We start from the raw sequence: 18,597 nt of genomic DNA on the forward strand, positions 1-18,597 counted from the left end.
TCTTAAACTCTCTGATCCTTGGGTTCCTAATTTTTTAAATTAAAGTTAATAATTCTCACGTCAGGATCCCCATGATGATTAAATGAAATCATACATATTAAAGTACTTCCCCAAATCACGAAAAATTTTACAGATATAAGGCAATACTATATCATGCAACATAATATGGGGGAGAATCCCAGAATTCCCTACCCACAGCAGCTCTAAAGTCACCGAGGATAGTGACACTGGAGGAAAAGAGAAAGGATGGCTCAGATGATGAGCAAAACTGAAGTTACAGCTCAGTTCCTTAGAAAGGAAAGGTAGAAGGAAGAAGAGACTGACCTTCCAACAACCACCACTACAATGGCCTCGAAATCAAGAAGCTGATGCAGGCTATCACATTCCAAAAGCCTTTTGCAGAGCAAGGTCTGTAATTACTAAAACTATGGACACTATATATAAGGGACACATTCCTTTAATTCTTCCAGAGAAAGGTAGGTTTCTTATCTTGTGCCTTTCCATGGTCCCTTAAATATCACTGAGTGGAACATTTGATTTCTGTTCAAAATCTGCTTTAGTACCTACTTTCTAATATTCATCTTGTACTCCCAACGTAGGAATAATCAAAGCAACATGAGTAGTAGGGGCAGGAGGAGCCTCTTGCCCAGCCTGAAATGCCTGCTACTGCTTCATGTCCTGAGCAGCTGTGAGAAGGTGTCTTGGCTACTGGCACCAAGGAGCTCTTGCTTCAGTGTTTTCTAGGACCTTCTAGAGAGGTAAAATGGGATAAAGTGGATCTTCAATCCATCCCATCCTTAGCATCTCTGGGGGACCCAAGAAATATAATTATTAAAGGAATCTATGGAGGTCATCAACGTGAATAGCTTCAGGAGTCAACAAGTTTGCGCCAAACCACCACCTTCCTAGAGCTTCTATCCCTGGCCTCACAAGTGCCGGAAGGCTTTAAAGCTGTCATCAACTATCATGTCCCCACTCACGCCAAATGGCACAATGACAAAAGAAGGGAAAAGGGGGTTTTACTGGTGAAGGGATTCACCAGGCAATCTTAAATGATTCAGAAAATAACCAAATTTGATTCTAATTGCTTTTCAATAAGATGAAGTGGACAAACCTGGCCATGTCTTCAGTGTGCAGCCCCTTACCTTCAAAGTATGTTCTCATAAGATAACTGATAAAAATAAATTATTAGGGAACATATGTAGCTGAATATTCATTAAACTAGCTGATTTAAGGTTCTGTTGGGCATGTGACCATGATACTAGCAGTGATAGAAGAGGGGTTTAAATATGTGAGCAAGGCTGGGAGACTCAAAAGCTCAGATATAAATGAAAATGCCTGTGGTGTGATAAGATTTTTGCTTAAATAATTTATAACTTTTTAACATGAGTCTGAAGCTCTCTAGCTTCTTAACTGCTTCCCCCTCCCAACAATAATTGCTCTTATAAAACCACTTTTGATAACACAAAGTTTCTGAAGATGGAGTAGCTGCACTGGAGAAGGAACAGTACCTTAAAGGAATACTTGCGACTTATGCGATCCTCAGGGGCCACAGGTGAGATAACATAGCTGGGCAGAGGGATGCTCCCAAGGACCACCTCTTCTCGGCTGTCTTTGAATGGAAAAACACATCAGAATAACCTGTTTGGCACTTTTTCTGGGTTGGTCCATTCCACTACCCTACTTTAGAGCTCCTTATCTTTCCCCAGAGCCACTGCACTCACCTTTTAACTGATCCCTCATTCAGATGCTCGCTGGGGACCTTTTTGTGCTAATGCTGGAACTAAGGTGAATGGGACATGGCCGTCTCCCGAGTTGTGGAAACAGGAGTGTAAATACACACAACTCAACCTGCTGACTCCTGAAATAGAGCACTATACCAACCAAGTGCCGCAGGAACACAGAGGCAGGAGTAGCACTATCTGGGGAAGTTGAAAAGGCCACAGAAAGTGATGCTTAAATTGTGTTTTAAAGGATGGGGAAGGACATTCTGGGTGGAGCAAATCTCACAAAGTGACATGTGTGAAAATCCCACCTACTACTTCTGTTCTCCCTTTCGTCCAAATGTACCTCATGACCAGAGGTAACTTCCTACAAACAGAGCTGGTCCTGCCACTCTCCTCAAAGGCACTTGGCTGACTCCCCAGTAGATACCAAACAAAGACTGGCTTCCTCTGCCACAGCCCTTCTGCATATTGGCCCTTACCTACTTACTAAGCCTCTTCTCCTCATACATCCTACATGAAAGTCTTGCTTGGGCCACCCAGATCACTCTGTCATTCCTTCTTCTGTATCTAGAACCTCATTCAAGTCATTTCCTCTACTTGTAATGTTCACCTCTGTGCCTCCCTACACCCAGCCCAGGCAAAGCTCTACCTATTCTTAAAAGGCCAACTTAAATCCTTGCTCTTCTAAGACACCTCCCCAGATTCTCCAATACAGAATTAACTTTTGGCTTCCCTGAACTGCCTAAGCATTTTGGCTATCTTTCAAAGCACTTTTCACAGTCTAGTCTGGACTTAAAAGTAAGCTGTCTGTTTGTGCTTGAAGGTTATTTCCTAATTCCAGCAATCTACCATTGCCCAAAACCTCTGAGGTTTGGGTCTTTTGGAATTGAATTCAGAGTTAATCTGTCACACACATTGTTAAGTTTATGAGTACATATTGTCTTGTTTTGTTTAAAGTATTACCAAGCTAGATTGTCCTTCGCCATTATTTGGCACTAAATAACTTAACAATTTCCAAAAACTAAAACTGTCTTTGAGGCAATAATGGAAAGTATGCAGCGGGCTGTGAAGGCAATCCCAAAAGAGTTTTAAAGAGATCTTGAGCAATGGTAGCATAGCTAGAAGACTGTGGTTTCCAAGGTGACTGTCACTTTAAAGGAAACTCAGTTCATTTGAATGTATTGACATTTTGAATGTATTTGTTTCATTTTAAAAGTTCACATTATTTTATAATACCAAAAAGAAGAACTAAGTTTAAGATAATTACTTTGGTTTTTCTATTGCATGTTATTATGTAAAAATTGAGTGGCAGTTCAGGAAGAAGATTGTTGTAACTGAAGAGTGACAACCAACAATTTTTGATCATTAAATCAGATATTTTAAGTAATGGAAGGAGCATGGATATAAAATAAGACATGTTTACTTAGTTTTGTCAAAATTTTATGAAAATATGTAACATATATTTACATTAACTATATCATCCTTAGATTTAGGAAAACAATCAGTTACTGTCTTTAGCAGACTAAAGCAGTATTAACTACAGGTACAAGTTGGATATTGTAGAAAATCAAAAGAAAAACGAAAGACAAAATTTATGTCTTCTGTAGGGAATAAAAAAGTTTAAGATATTATAAAAATTATGTGTATTTTCTTCTCTTTTACATAAATCACTTGTGAAAAGTGTGGTAATTTTTTTTATAGGCGTGATATAATTAGGATTTATTTTTCAGTACAATTTGGAGGCCTTTTGTTACCTAAATAAAAATGATAAGTATCTGTGCCCGCATCAAAAAAATGAAAAGTACTTTACCTATCTCTTCCTCCATATTTTGAGCCTTACCTCTTTTTCAACATTGCACAATCCCTAACTTTACATACTGTGGCTTGCTAAATGCTCATATTGCCAACTCAATTCAGCAGTTGCCCATCAACTATCATGGAGGATAAACCAGATGAGAGGCTACAAAATACAATGATGTATATTTATTTCCTACCTCTCCAGACTACCTCAAAGGTGTGCCTGTGCTCCAAGTGCCGCAGAAGCTAGAACCAGATTTTGATACTGTAAGTGGCAGGCAAACAAATCTCTATTTATTTTAATCCCACATATGGAACATCCTGTGCCAGGACTTGTAAAATCGAAGTCACCAACCATCCACATGACATGTAAAACACTTAGGTAGGCAATGGGTTTCCAACTAGCTCGGGCCACTGAACTGGTACCATCACGGGATTTGAGAAGATGATCATTCGAATCGCCTCACCACCTCCTCCAGCACAGAGCCCTTGGTGGCCTGAACCTCAGCTCACCTTTGTAGTAAAACAAGCAGTAATCAGCAAGCACAAACCACCTCCTTTTCCACAGCCTCATTCCAGTACTGTCCTGCAAAGCAAAGAAAACTAGTCAGGTCACATCTGAGCATACTGCCCCTTTTCCATGGTCCGTGTACAACCTTATTCTAGAACCAAGACTTGCCCATATTCACTCTTTATTTCAACAAATTAATGAATATTATACTGAATACCTGTTCCTAAACAGGACATTAAAATATGGCTTCAATCATGGTTTATCCCCCAAAAGTATTTTTTTTGTCTCCTGCAAACAGATTAGAAATAGAAAGGATAATGTGAATTAAAAAATAAAAGTCTTCCATTAAAAAAGGAATCCATTTTTAACAAAAAAGGAATTTTCAAAGTGCTCTTCTGTAAAATATCTTCATTTATGCTGATCAGAAAGTTGAATTTACATAGTATTGAACAAACAGTTTAAGTTAGATAATTAATCAACTGTTCATTAATCTTTCATAAGGGAATAATTTTGATGTTGTGTTTTCCCTTTACTCAATATAAAGAGATTTGGATTCCTTGCTTCAAATTGTCTCACTACAAGAAACTGTCTTTACTCATTTGAAATGTAAAGCTCCATGTTTATTAAAAACATTTTAGATAATTGTGAAAAAGTATGGCCAGGATAGAAAATCAGCAATGTTTTAAGGCCATTTTTCTCCCAAACCTAGCTTTTAGCTTTAGAGACAGCTATTAAAATTTATTGTCTTTCTTCTGCAGGAGTTTTTGACAGGCTTGAATATAAAAAAAAAATGACTTTTTAAACCTAAACATAAGAACTTTGTTCACCCTTCTCTTACTGAAATGCTAAAAACAAATTTAACTTGGTAAATTACTGCATTTGTCAGTTTCATCTTCTGCAAAAAGAAGATGATCACCAGATGATCTCTAAAGTCTTGGCACATATTTGCTTTGCTTGAAAAACTCCTACCTATCCTTCCATACCTGGTTTAAATGTCTCTTCCTCTAGGAAGACTTCTGGACTCTCCCAAGCACAGCTACACTCTCTCTGCTATGTGTGTCCATGGCACTCAATACAGCCTTCTATTACAATAAAAGCATGATAGTGGACCTGGGGGTGGGGGCTGGGGAGAAGGATTAAGTATCTACTATCCCTTCCCTCTCCTTCCATGTTCCTTCCCTTTCAAGGGAGCAACGTTTGCTTAATTGAGGGATGGAGATGTAGACGGAAAAAGTCAGGAGGTTAAACTCCTTGATGTAAGAAAAGAAATGGGCATATCCCAGAGCAAACAGAGGGAGGGAAGAGGGTTTGAACAAGAGAAGGTAGTACCAGAGAAGCATATGACAGAAGAGGCTGGAGAGCTGTGGAAGTGGCCATGAGGAGTAGAAACTGTAGTTGGAGATACTTCAAGGGGACTTTTAAGGACTTGTGTGTGATATGTAATGTAACGATCTCCTCTATCTTCCTACAAAGTCTTTAGTAGAATTCACATCATTTGTCATTGCTCATGAGGTGTTTTTTAGATATGTGGGAAACTGGGCTGGGTGATGTGACATATGAGAGATGTCTCAATCTGTTTCCCCTAGAGACTATGAGTTCCTTGAGGATAGAAACCACATATTGTTAATCTCTTTATACTGCAAGGCAAGCACTTGGAATATGGCAGGTACTTGAACATTTGAGTAAACAAATGAATTAATGAATGGCAAGGAGGGAAGGAAGGAAACATGATCTCTGGTTCTAGGGGCTCACAGCCTAGCCATGAACAGAAGACCAGACAGATTAATCGGGATAGAAAGGAAGTATGGCTTCAGCGGAGAGAGAGCTGGCAGGCTTACTGACCGAATGGATGTGGGAGAAGGAGAAGCCTGTGATGCTGCTGAGGTTTCTAAACTGAGTGCCAGGGAAGGCAGCGGTACTATTAATCGAGATCCCAAAAAAGCAGGTTGGGGGAAGGAGATGAGGGGTGACACTACATAATTCGGAATCTGAGCTTCTAAGGGGCTAGATATATGTGCGAGGCTAGGGGGAGAAGAAAAGATGGAATTTTTCAACCAAACGATAATAGAGACTCATATCAGAAAGACAAGTGCATCTGAATTCATGCTGACCCACCCATATTATGGCTTGGGTCCCAAGGAAACCAATAAATTGATCAAGTGGGTTCTGGAAGGGAAGCACTAGCCATTGAGCAGACAGTCCACTCATAAAAATGAACAGCAAATCATTCAGCACAGTGGGTAGAATCTACCTGCTTCAGACAAATTTAGGAATAGAAAGCTTAAATGACTGTTCCCAGATCCCTGGGGCCGAGGTTAAGGAAAGAAATCAGCGAGAACAATCTCCCCCACCACCTTCACTCCTCAATTTCCTCACCTGTTTGTGCAGCCAGCCCCTCACCACCACTGGAACACTGGGGTTCCTCCGAATGGCATGGTCCCTCTTTCCAAAGCTGTGGACTTTATTGCTGGACTTTATAATCTAGGAAAAAGCAGACTTGAACTCTAGCAACAGGAGGGAGTTAGCTAGACATACCAAAAAAAGCACTTCTACATGAGGAGGTCTGAGGGTGCTCTCTGCCCCGATTCTAAGTGGCAGCATCCTTTGATTTTACGCACAATGATGAGACAGGGGACAGGCATGGACCTGGACACAGCATTCTAATTAAGAGGCAAACCGAGAGCCTGTAAGTTTCCTGCCTGGGTCACAGAGAAAAAATCTAAAAGGGGTTTTTCAATCAACTTTCACCAGCAGCTATGGGCCCTTATATGTCCTAGGACTTTTCAGAGACAGATCTATATTATGGTCACAAATTTTTCCAGTTTCAAGATATTCCTCCAAAGGGAGTCAACCATCTGTATTCTGCCCTTCTCCATAATGCTGTTTTTTTCTCTCACTCCTCAGCCAGTGCTCCTCCTGCGGGGCCACGTGAACCTCTGAGCCCTGCTCAGGACACTCTTCCCCGGGCCCACCTGCTACTGATTTTACCAGGCTGCCTCCAACACACTTCTACATGTGGACAGAGGTATGTTCCTCCCAGCCCTCGCCAGGAAAGGAAAAAATGTGTCAAAGGATCTAGATGTCAGTCCTGGTTCTGTCAGCAGCCACCTATTTTCCTAGACAAGTGGCATATCCCCTCTTGGCCTCAATTTCCATATCTGCGGTTTGAAGAGAGCATTTCTTACATGTCTCCCTCACAAAATAACTGGCTTCTGGCTACAAAGGGGCTTAGCGAAATATAAAGAAGGGGAAGGAAATAACTAGTAGTAAGAGCTCACTCACCCTGGGTCCAGGTCTGGCCTCCAGGGTGGAAGTGGTCCCAGTTGTGGACGTTTCACTGACCATGCTGGCCGGCCTTTGGTTTCTCTCTTGCTTCGACATATGTGGATTTGGCCTGTGGGAGGACATACAGAAATCCAATGAGTAAGTGCCAAGCTGCAGAATGGGAAGTGCAGTCTGCGATTTGTTCTGGGCTAAATCTGGTTGCTGGGCTTTAGAACCACATGGGCCAGATCTTTTGGAGACCTGAGTCTGCACTGCAGCCAGAGGGCCAGAGTGCCCAGCCCGCCCACATGCTATGAGGAATCAAGAGGACAGGTGGGCCCACCTCCATAGCCAGATACCCCAAGAAGGGCAAGACAGCTATCCCTTTCTGTTGTCCTAAGCTCCCCACATGTGTTCTCTTGTTTCCGTGTCTAGGTGACTGCCCAATAGGATGGGCAGCACAATCACGCTGTTCTCCACAGCCAGAGCAACCCACACCCTTACACACACATGAACACACACACACATACCCATTTCCCTGGTTCCCAACAGGAGCACTTTATAATTAGTAACAAGGAATCATTTGCGCACACATCTACACCCCCAGATACACACAGAGAATCACTTACATAAATGTCATTGGGGCTTGCCTCCCAAAATAGACTACTCAACAAAGAGTTCTATTCTAAGAACGCTCCATTTGCCCCAAAATAGAGCCGTCAGAGACATTAACCCCTTGTGCCATGCCTGGAGAGTGGGAAGAAATGAAGCATGCCTCAGGATCCAGGAAGGATCTCCTCGGTGTTTCCCCATCAGCATCCCAGTGACACTGCGCTGCCCAACAAGAAGCTCAGGTGGCCCTGGGAGGACCAACGCTCTGGGAACATCCTGGTACAGCACTCAACAGACATGGTAGAGGAGTCCTCACCTGCCTCGACAGAGCCCCAGGCTTTACCAGAGGCTTTCAAAGAAGCAGCAGTAAATGCCCCCACACAAATCCAATACCTATCCTTGAACAGCTTGATGTCTGATTCCCAGACTCTGCCAACTCCCAGATGGCTAAGCCTTCCTCAAAGCAGAAGTTACAGCGTTCTGTGGCTAGGTTATCCACTGCTCTGACGGGTCACAGGATCCAGGTAGGTGGAGGCCCAGCAAACTGCCACAAACTGAGGCTCTTTGCAGAACAGCAGAGAAAATTTGATTTGGAGATCTGGGCCAGGGCCCTCAGGAGATGGAGATGGAGGATCCAGGCAGGACACAGCCGGGGAAGAAGCACTCTGTTTGTCCTCTGGCCAGGCTTACTTTGGAGAGGTGCCTGAATTGCGGGGAGAGGGGAATCCTAGCTTCCACCTTGGAGATATGCTGCTTCCTCAAAAATCGCTGCTGTTCAGAGGACAAGGGATCCTTTCCGCGCACTTAGGCAGAGACGTGATACCCGGAACCCTGGAGAAGCTCTTTGCAGAAGTAGCTGTGGTCACCGTGCTCTCTGAGCTGTGCCAGCAGCAGGACCACCGTGGTGGGCCCCAGCTTTCCAAGGGGCCGGGCACTGCTGGATGGTTGGCAGCTGGGGGTGCGCGTCCCACCAGGCAGAAAGATCACTGGCTCCTTATCAGTGCAGACACTCACTCCAGATTCCCCGCCCCCGGCTTCCATCCCAGTCAGACTTTTGTTACTGCTCCCACTCGGAGAATGTCATCACACTCAGCCCGCTCGCTGCTGACAGAAGCTGTGTGCAGAGGAGGGAAAATCGCCAATCGCGGGTGGGAAGGGATCTGAGAGGCTGCCTTGTCCACCCCCTGCCTCCAGGCAAAACTATGTCCAAAACATCTTCCTGGAACTGGTCTTGCCTCACTTCAGATTTCCAGAGATTGAGGCAAGGAATGAGAGTTCACAGGTTGCCTCGGTTGTGGTATCTACATCACTAAACTGGACGTGAGGGCCAACAATAAAAAAGGCTTTTTTTCTTATTCACGATTTTATCAAGCTTTAAAATTCTCTCCCATTTAAGATACTAAGAGAGGCTTGTTAGAGAATATTTGAGAAATATAAGGAGAGAGGAGAGAAAAAAATATCACCCATCGTCCAGCTACCCAAAGCAAAGTCACTTTTAATGGTTGGTATATTTATGTTCACTCTCTTTGTATATATCTGGCCTTTTTTTTTTTTTTTGAGGGAAAGTTGCTTTTTTACTTTTACATGATTGTGATCATAGTATATTGTGGTTATGATTTTGCATCTTGATTTTTTTTAATTATTGTAATATAAGTATTTCCTCCCATTTACCTAAACTAGGCCATATCATTTCAAATTATGGCTTTATAATCTATCAATTTGCTATGCTGCTCTCCCTCTGCAGGACGAAGGAAAGACTATTTGGATTAGGGACTGCACCAGGAAATTCAGAAGAGATGGCCACCTTTGCCATTTCCTCACATTAAAATCTTGGGGTCCAACATTAATAATCTCCACTGCATTCTAACACCATTCTCCTCCCCACACCAGCTTCTGGGTACCAGCTGACTGGGGAGCTCCTCCCAGCCAATAATGTTTGGAAGAAAGAGCACTGCCCTGCAGCCTTGGGTGAGTGAGGGAGGAAAAGACCACCCGCACCTAAGGGGCCGGTTGTGAACTCATTCCAGCTGGAAAAGGGCTGGCTGCGGCCCTAGCACTGGACTCCAGTGAGAGACAGCGGTGGGTAGGGGAGTAAGAGGACGAGAAAGAAGCAAACTAAGACAACTCCCTCCCTCTGCTTGGCTACACCCAGAGAAAGCTGGCTTTTTAGGAATTGTGACTAATTTCCAAACTAAATATGCCCTAGGGATGGGGCCTGCTTTCTCTTCAAACAGGGAACCTGTCTTCCCCATCAGACCAGGGCTGCCCCTGGGCAGGGAGGGACAGCTCCCAATTCAAGCAACAGACTCGACCATTGCCTGGCAGTCCTGACCTGGCTCTGAGAAGGAAACAGGTACACACAACTACTTGGCCACATAACAAAACCTGCCTTCAGAGGAGTTTCCTTTAAATCTCTTCAATGTGGGTAATGCTCTGTTAGGTCCTCTAGGGTGAGTATGACTTTTAGAAATAACTACACGTTTCTTGAATTACAACTAGTAAAAAAGAAAGAAAAAAAGTGAGTGGTCATGTTTAGGGACTCTATTTGGTATCCAAAAATAGGACTATGACAAAAGAGTCTCAAAAACAATTTTCTCACTTCAGATGAAAAACTACCTCTGAGAGAACATCCTGGAGGCCGTTTACCATAAAAATGGTTTTGAGCAAAGGGAATGTCAATGGAGCGTGTGTAGCCTCCGAAGCAACACGCTGAAAGGGACCTCACTTTGGATGTGCACATCCTGGTACATTGGCTCAGCCTGTTACATCTCACAGATATGTTTTCCATTCACGAACTTGGGTAGGCCAGATGCTGCCCTTAGCTCCTCAGACTGAGTTTGTTTTCATCAGAGGTTTCAGGGAACAAGCACACTCCTTCCCAAAAAGAGCCTGTGCCCCTGACTGAGCAACTGTGAAAGGTGGTTCTGTTCCCCAAAGCCACAGGATACCCCGAGGTACGTGAGTCATGCAGATCCTGGGAAAGGAGACCAAAAACCTGCACACTCTATGGGAGGGCAGACTCTTGGTGTCATTAAATAGCACCTATTAACCTAAAAAGCCTGCTTGCCAGGTTTCTGGGCAATCTGGATTCCCAAAGTACAGTGGGATGATTTGAACAAAGACCTCTCTTTCCTTGACTTGGGCTACATGAATGCTGATTATTTTGCTAGAAGGATGTGGGCTGAAGTTCAAAACAGTGAGCTAGAATTTTAACTCAACTGCCTCCTATCTGAAATGAACAAAAGAGGTTAGGGCTAGATGAAACCAGTCTTGAGAAACCCAGTAAAAAAGTGACTCGAAGCTCAAGACCTTGATTCTACTCTGAACTTTGTCAAGGATGTCAGGTGAACCTGGTAAGAGGTCACTTTCTCCATGCATCCATTCCCCCATTCTTGCATATCCAGGACCAAATGAGTAGAACACTGACAGATGTAGTAAAAAAGGGAGGTTATAATTTTGGCAGCCTTTTTTTTTTCTGTTGGGTCCAAATGTAGGTGAGGTTTGGCTAACAGGGATCCTTGGCTGCCTCTACATCAAAAACTGTGAACTGGAGCAGACTGAACTGGAATCACAGCATGCCTTTTTCCTACCCTGTTGCTGTCACAATAGGTAGGTCACCAAGGCAAAGATGACAAGGTCAAGCAAGCAGAGGGACTGGGCTGTACCTGTTGAGCACCTACCATGTGCCTAGCACTTTGCTTACATTTTCTCACTTAACCCTAAAGTTTCACCATCTCCATTTTAAGGATAAGGAAACTAAGACTCTGAAAGATTACGACTTGCCAGAGACAGGAGCTGGACTCCAAAACCTGGGTATTTCAGGTCTAATTTCAATTCAGCAGGCTTTGGCTCTTAGCCCCAAGACCAACCCCCAACTTAAGAGGATCCTGGGTGGTAGGAAGGGGCTTAAGCAAAGCTCTGCAACTTACTGAGTCATCCACAAGTCACATTCCTTCCCTGGGCCTCAGTCTCCTCTTTTGCAAAATGGGGTTAAAACCACATTCTTGTCTTACAAGGTAGTTGTGTGGATAGTTATGTGGACTGAAATGAGCATTTTGGAAACCATGAAGCATTGCATTAAATGAAAAACATTATTGGATACTGTTATCAAGAGTGACTCCAGAATTTAAATCCTAGCTACACTTTGTTTTTATTTCTAAGGCACTTTCCTCCAAAAACCTCAAGGTGCCAAAAACTAACTTCTAAATAACAATTGTTTCCTATAAACAACCCACAAACCCCTTATCAGTACTTCTTTAAGGTGTAGTAATCCTGTGACTGGGGCATTCAGTTTCTACTGTTTCCCCTGGAGAACAGTAATATCAAGAAGTCAAAAAGGCTATGATGGGGAGGTTAGAAAACTATGGTGCAGTAGGAATCTCTTATTAAGAGGACATCATTAAATGACACCTGCATCCCATTAATTTCTGGAAAAATAGGCCCCCAAATTCATCCTCTGTCCTCAAGGATTTTACACAGAGTTAATATTATTGATGTATGAGAGAGGGGGCTCAAAGGCATAACCGCAAATACCAGTGAGATTTAAGGGGCTTATACCCACCCACCTAAGGGGCTTGAGGAAAGCAACACACAATGAGAAGCAAGAATAAAAGAAAGTTCTTGTCCCCAACAAGCAGATACCTCCACACTCCCTCTTCCCAGAAAGAGAGAGACACACAGACAGACCGCCAACGCTCATTGTAAACTCCAAAACACCCTGGGGGAGGCTGTCTGACACGGGTTTTCATTCAGCAACTGCGGTCTCATTACTCAACTATGTCTTTCTGTGTTCCTGCACCTTCCCCCTCAACTCCTATCTTGGGCTCCAGTTCTTCACCCCACCCTACCAGAGAGCTGGAAACTAGCCCAAAAGGCACCCTTCACCAGGCATGAAAAAACAAACAGTGAGCCGGCACAGGTTTTCAACCTATCTAAGTCAGAGCACTGCCTGGACCGAGGTGTGAGCCAGGCTCTGCTGTGGAGCCCCAAGCCCTTCTATTGTCCAGGACTCTGCATCTTCACCTGCGCAGGAGGAGAACTAAGCCTTGACCTCTAAGGTCCTTCCTTCTCTAAAGAGCTGCTTCTGAAATGCTACAACTCTAGTCCAAGGCTTTGGCAAGCCCTCTTCCTCACTACCTGTTCCTCCCAGCTTACCAAGCAGCCCTTCTCTCTAGCTTTAAATGGCATCTTCTAACAGAGACCTGAGTAATTCCCAGATTAGGGGCAAGTAAAAGAAGAATACAAGAATGGAAGCCACAGGAAGAACCTTCCCTCCTCCACACAGCAAAGTCACTACTGCAGCATTTTCACCCAGTACAGACAGAGCCAAAGACGCAGTTGCTGTGTGGCTATGACTGAATTTTTCCAATACCAATGTCCTCCAGAAACATCAACATCAAAAGCCAAGTAAATGCCCAGGTGTTTGAATGAACTGAAAGCTTCATCACCATCTCTTCCCTACCTGTGAATGTCACAAGCCGCATCTCCTAGCCCAGGGAGGAAACCTAAACCATCAAGTTTCTGTATCTGCTTGCCAGGTGTTTCCATGTTTTCCCATTTTACTGCTGCTATGGCAACCAAATGCAACAGGCGGAGCTAGACCAAATGCAACAGGCGGAGCTAGACCAAAACTGCCCCTCTCTAGAGAAAAGGAGCTGGCTATGTCAGCCACAGACAACAGTACAGCAGCTCACAGCTCAGGGATCAGTAGAGGAGAAACAGGACAGACTTCTTCATGGAGGGTAGAGTTTTAGAGCCTCCCTCTGCTCTAAATCTTTCCCTGGGAGCTTTAACCAACTTCAAACTGCAGGCACGAGAGACAGCCATCTCCTGGCAACAGAGGACATCCTATTTTCAGGCTCACAATCTGCACATGCCTTAGGAAAGTCTTGCCCTTACTCTGCAAAATGAACCCCTTTAGCAAAGAGGTCAAAAGAAGATAAGGAAAATCTTACCTCAGCAAGATATTGTTTTAAGTGGTATCCTCCAGACCTTACTCACACATTCCAGGCAATTTCAACTTACATTTCTTTTCCAAACAAACCAAAGAGAAAACTGAGGGCTGCTCAGACCCCAGTGGTAGGAACACTTAGGAAACTCCAAAGCAATCCTGGGAGCTTTGCAATTGGCTTCTTGAAACAACAGCAAGCTTCCTGAATTTCCAAAGCTCATGCTCTCTCTCAACCTTATGCCCCACCTCAACATCAAATGTTTGACAGATCCTGAGGATCAGCGCACACAGCTTGCTGTCAGTCAGCTGCCAGCGTCACCACCCAGGAATGCTTCTCTCCTCTTCCCTGAGAGCTGCAGAGGTGTTTGCCAGCAGCTTCCCAGAAAGCCAAGAGCTGAAGAGAAAATGCTTCTGTGTACCAAACACCAAAATCATGTCCCTGGAGCTCTGTCATGCCAAAGTTTAACCCTTTAGGAGGATCCGTGTATGGGGCCTTTTTAGCCACAAAAGGTCTGGTTTCAAGATCTTAATTCATGACAGTCACTGAAAATCAGGGTAGAGGCTTAAGAAGAAAAAGTACAAATTTACCAATCACTGAAAATTAGACCCTGTAATAAAAGGTTTGAGAATAATTCCTGGAGAAAAGATTTTGGTGTCTTTCAAGCAAGTGTGAAGATACTGAAGGTTGAATTTAATTACTGTAAATAGAAGTACAATTAAAATCTCTAAACGGTAGTAACTTACTTAATCAGTATATTAACATCTGAGTACAGCAAAGGAAGGAGATTATCCTTCAAAAATCACTGAAATGAGAGGAAGTATGGCACAGTACTAGATGCACAGCATCTTGAGCCAAGCATCTTGAGCCAGATTTCTTAGACTTGAATCCTGCTCTGTCACTTAGCTGTGTGGCCTCTAGCAAGACTCCTAACGTCTCTGTGCCTCAGTATCGCTATAAGAATGATACTTTCCTTGTAGGATGGCTGTAAAAGTTAAATGAATAAATGTAAAGTCCTCAGAAAAGTACTTGGCACATCATAAGTGCTTTCAATGTTATTTAGAATAAAACTGTTATAACTTACGGGAAATACCAACTCATTCTAGTAGGTAGATTACTTAATTTAATGCTAAAGATGAAATTCTAGAACCCCAAAACCAGGTACACTGGAAAGTTTCCTTTACAGAAAATTACAGACGGACTAATTTGAAATTTGCCTGCAGATACCTTCCACCCATTGACCTGGCTCCTGCCTTTGCCAGCTACATGACAAGCATGCCAACCCTGTTGAAGGCTTTCACCATAGTCACCTTCATCTCCTATCCTGCAGACTACCCATGACGGGACACAAGGCAGGGTTTCCAGACCCCTCACCTTCATGAGCACCCTCCTCAGGGAAACCTCAACGGCTCAATATCCCTCTTGAAATTTAGTATCCAGATCACAGGGTTTGGGGCCTGGCATACGGTGGTAGGTTGAGTTACGTACTCCAGAAAAAACCATATGCTTAATCTCAATCCATTCCTATGGGCATGCACTCATTGTAATTAGGATCTTTGAAAATGTTATTCTTAGTTCAGGGGTGGCCAACTGAATCAGAATGGGTCTTAATCCTATTACAGAGAAGGGAAGAGGGCAAAGCTTTAGGGAGGAGGGGAAGCCAGAAGTGAGGGGAACCTAGAAAAGAAAGGAGAAGATGCTGCCATGCACATTGTCATGTGATAGAAAAGCCAAGGGCCCAAGGATCACTGGCAGCCATCCCCATATTAGATATCACTGTCGTGCTGACACCTCAATTTTGGATTTCTCTTACCCTCAAAACCATAAGCCAATAAATTCCCATTGTTCAAGTCAATCCATTTCGTGGTATTTGTGATCACAACTTGGAAACTAAGATGCATGCCCTTAGCGCTCCATAACTTTGTGTAAAATGAATAAAGTAATGAATCAATGAGGTAGCCTACTAAGACCATGATATACTGGAAATATCTTCCCCTTTCTCTATATTTTGTACTTTTTTTTAACTTTCTATTTTGAAATATTAACTTTTTATTTTGAAATAGCTTCAAACTTACAGGACAGTTTTTAATTGTAAAAACATATAAACATCACAAGCCTTACCATCCCAACCCCTCTCAAGCATATCATTCAGTGGAATTAATCACATTCACAATATTGCAGTACCCTCCCCACCATCCATTACTAGGAAACTTTTCCCTTCAGCCCAAACAGAAACCCTAGATTCATTTTGCATTATCTGACCATTGCCACTCTCCCCCACCCCTGGTAACTTGTACTCTACTTTCTGACTCTATGAGTTTGTATATCCTCTGATATTTTCTCTGTGGTGACTATGGGCTAATATTTAATATTCTAAATCTATAACAATACCATTTGCTTTGATACCAGCTTATCTTCAGTAGTATGCACAAACTATGTTCCTATACCCCTCTGACCCCCACCTTTATGTAGTTCTTATCACAAATGACATATTTATACATTATGAATCCAAAACCATTGATTTATCATTACATTTGATGCAACTGCCTTTTAAATTCTGTAGGAAATAAAAGCAAAGTTACATACCAAAATACAATAGTACTGTATTTGTATTTATCCATGTCAGTATTTTTAATGGAGATCTTTAGTTTTTCATATGGTTTCAGTCAATTGTCTAGAGTCCTTTCCTTTCAACCGGCAGAACTCCCTTTAGCATTTCTTATAGGGCTGGTCTAGCAGTGATAAAGTCCCTCAGCTTTTGTTTATTTTGGAATGTCTTATTCCCTCCTTCATTTTTGAATGACAGTTCTGTTGAATATAGAATTCTTAGCTGGGGATTTTTTGCTTTCAGCACTTGAAGTATGTCTTCTTGCCTCCATGGTTTCTGAAGAGAAACTGGCACTTAATCTTACTGAGGCTCCCTTGTATGTGATACGTTGCTTCTCTCTTGCGGCTTTCAGAACTCTTTTTATCTTTGATTTTGACAGTTTGATTATAATGTGGTATGGTGTGAATCTATCTACCATGGAGACAGGCTCTTATGGGAATCCCAAGGCAGAAGAAGGAACCCAAGATTATTTGACTTATAAATACACCCAAGTTTATCACTGTAGCCCAAAGAATGATGGGTATCTACAGGAGACTTTAGGATGAGCAGAAGAATTGGGGAGTAATTCAGGAGGGATGGGTGCCTAAATCAGTGGTTCTCAAACTTTGCCTTCTCAGAATCACCTGGAGCACTGGGTAAAACACAGATTGCGGGCCCTACCTCCAGAATCTCAGAAAACAGGTCTGAAATAGGACCCTGGAATTTATAGTTCTAATAAGCCCCCAGGTGATGCCGGTTGAGAGACCACATTTTGGAAACGACTGCTTCAGCAGGATTGGCTCCAAGAAGCTTGAGGTTCTGGCAAGAAAAGTCAGTGTAAGTTATAACTCTTCAGTATTTCACTTTAACAGGTCTTCTTTGGAGAAGGAAAGGAAAAGAGTCATTTTATTTTTCTACCTATAAGACCTTTAGTCTGAGAGTTGATCTCTAAGGACACAAATGGTCTTCTCAGCTGTTTATTCTCACCACATAACACTAAAAAACAAAAATAAGCTCCTCGAAGGAAATAAAACAGGAATCTCATGCATTTCCACCCTTAAAAGAAAATGGTTAATTAAAAAAAAAAAAAAAAGAAAGAAAATGGTTTCTATGCCTCACTCACTCTCCAGAGTTCCCCCAAGGAGTTAAGTACAGGTGTATTTTAGGAGGAAGCAATTTAGATAATTGGCTGCAGCCTCCCTCTCCAACCTTATCTTCACCCTCCCCTTCACAAACCTCTACTACAAGCCAGGCTTCTCTTCTCTGACCCACACCAGCTGGTCACACGTATCTCAGCTGGGAATGAATCCCCCACCACCTAGCCCCTCCACACAATCACACACATACACATCTTCACTTATCTAAATCCTCCCCCTTCTTCCAGGTTAGGACCAGATGCTTCAAAAAAGTCTTTCCTCTTCTTCAGCCCTGTCACCTTTACCTCCCAAGTATCTCCAGAATCCATCCAGTGCTCTTCACTTTTCACTATAACTGAACTGGTATACATCACCCAGGCTCTACCTCTTTCTCCTTAGTTCTTTATCCAGGCTGTTAACCTTGAATGGAGGTTTCAATTTAAACAGCATCCCGTTTGAGGGGTGGAGAGCTTTCCATGGTCCCTAAACCAGGTTAGAGTTTTCTTTTTATCAACTCCTATTGAACCCTATCTTTCCTCTATCAGAAGCACATACCACATCTGAGATCTCTTGCTTACTCATCTATCTTCCCACTCAATATACTCCACGAGGACAGGACCACATTTGTCTTGCTAGCTGCTGTAACTGCAGAGTCCATCACAGCCCCCGATGTAGTTCTCAGGGATCAATTCTCACTTAATGAATAAACGCAGGAGTGACCACATCAGTTCATAAGAATCCTCCTCTTATTTCCACACCTAATGCATACCCTGCCCATCAAGGGGCTCAGGGAATGCCCAGCCTGACAGTTGTGCCAACCACCCGAGACGTGCAAACACCCTCTATGACCCCCAGGAAATGGAATCTAGGAGGAAGTGACTCTTGAAAAGCAGGTACATCTTTTGATTGAAATTAGAAGGAATTGAGAATATTTACAGAGATTTTTACAGGATACAAGAGGCTATCTTTTTAGAAAGAGACAAAGTCTTTTGCTAAGAATGAGAAAAGGTTGGAG

The 18,597-nt window shown here is 43.0% G+C and overlaps 1 protein-coding gene across 6 annotated transcripts in view; it reads right to left on the bottom strand.

Annotated features, from left to right (window-relative positions):
• PLEKHA7 (pleckstrin homology domain containing A7) overlaps positions 1 to 18,597 on the bottom strand; it is a 226,942-nt gene that overhangs the window by 66,234 nt on the left and 142,111 nt on the right. For all 6 annotated transcript variants that reach the window (XM_077114128.1, XM_077114124.1, XM_077114126.1 and 3 more), the window contains 4 exons: positions 7,318 to 7,429; positions 6,412 to 6,516; positions 4,038 to 4,110; positions 1,512 to 1,612 (listed from right to left, as the gene is read on the bottom strand). In XM_077114128.1, the coding sequence (XP_076970243.1) occupies positions 1,512 to 1,612; positions 4,038 to 4,110; positions 6,412 to 6,516; positions 7,318 to 7,429 (391 nt within the window). The remainder of the gene's footprint in view (positions 1 to 1,511; positions 1,613 to 4,037; positions 4,111 to 6,411; positions 6,517 to 7,317; positions 7,430 to 18,597) is intronic.

Source organism: Tamandua tetradactyla, chromosome 8, assembly GCF_023851605.1.
Source record: "Tamandua tetradactyla isolate mTamTet1 chromosome 8, mTamTet1.pri, whole genome shotgun sequence".
Lineage (NCBI taxonomy): Eukaryota > Metazoa > Chordata > Mammalia > Pilosa > Myrmecophagidae > Tamandua > Tamandua tetradactyla.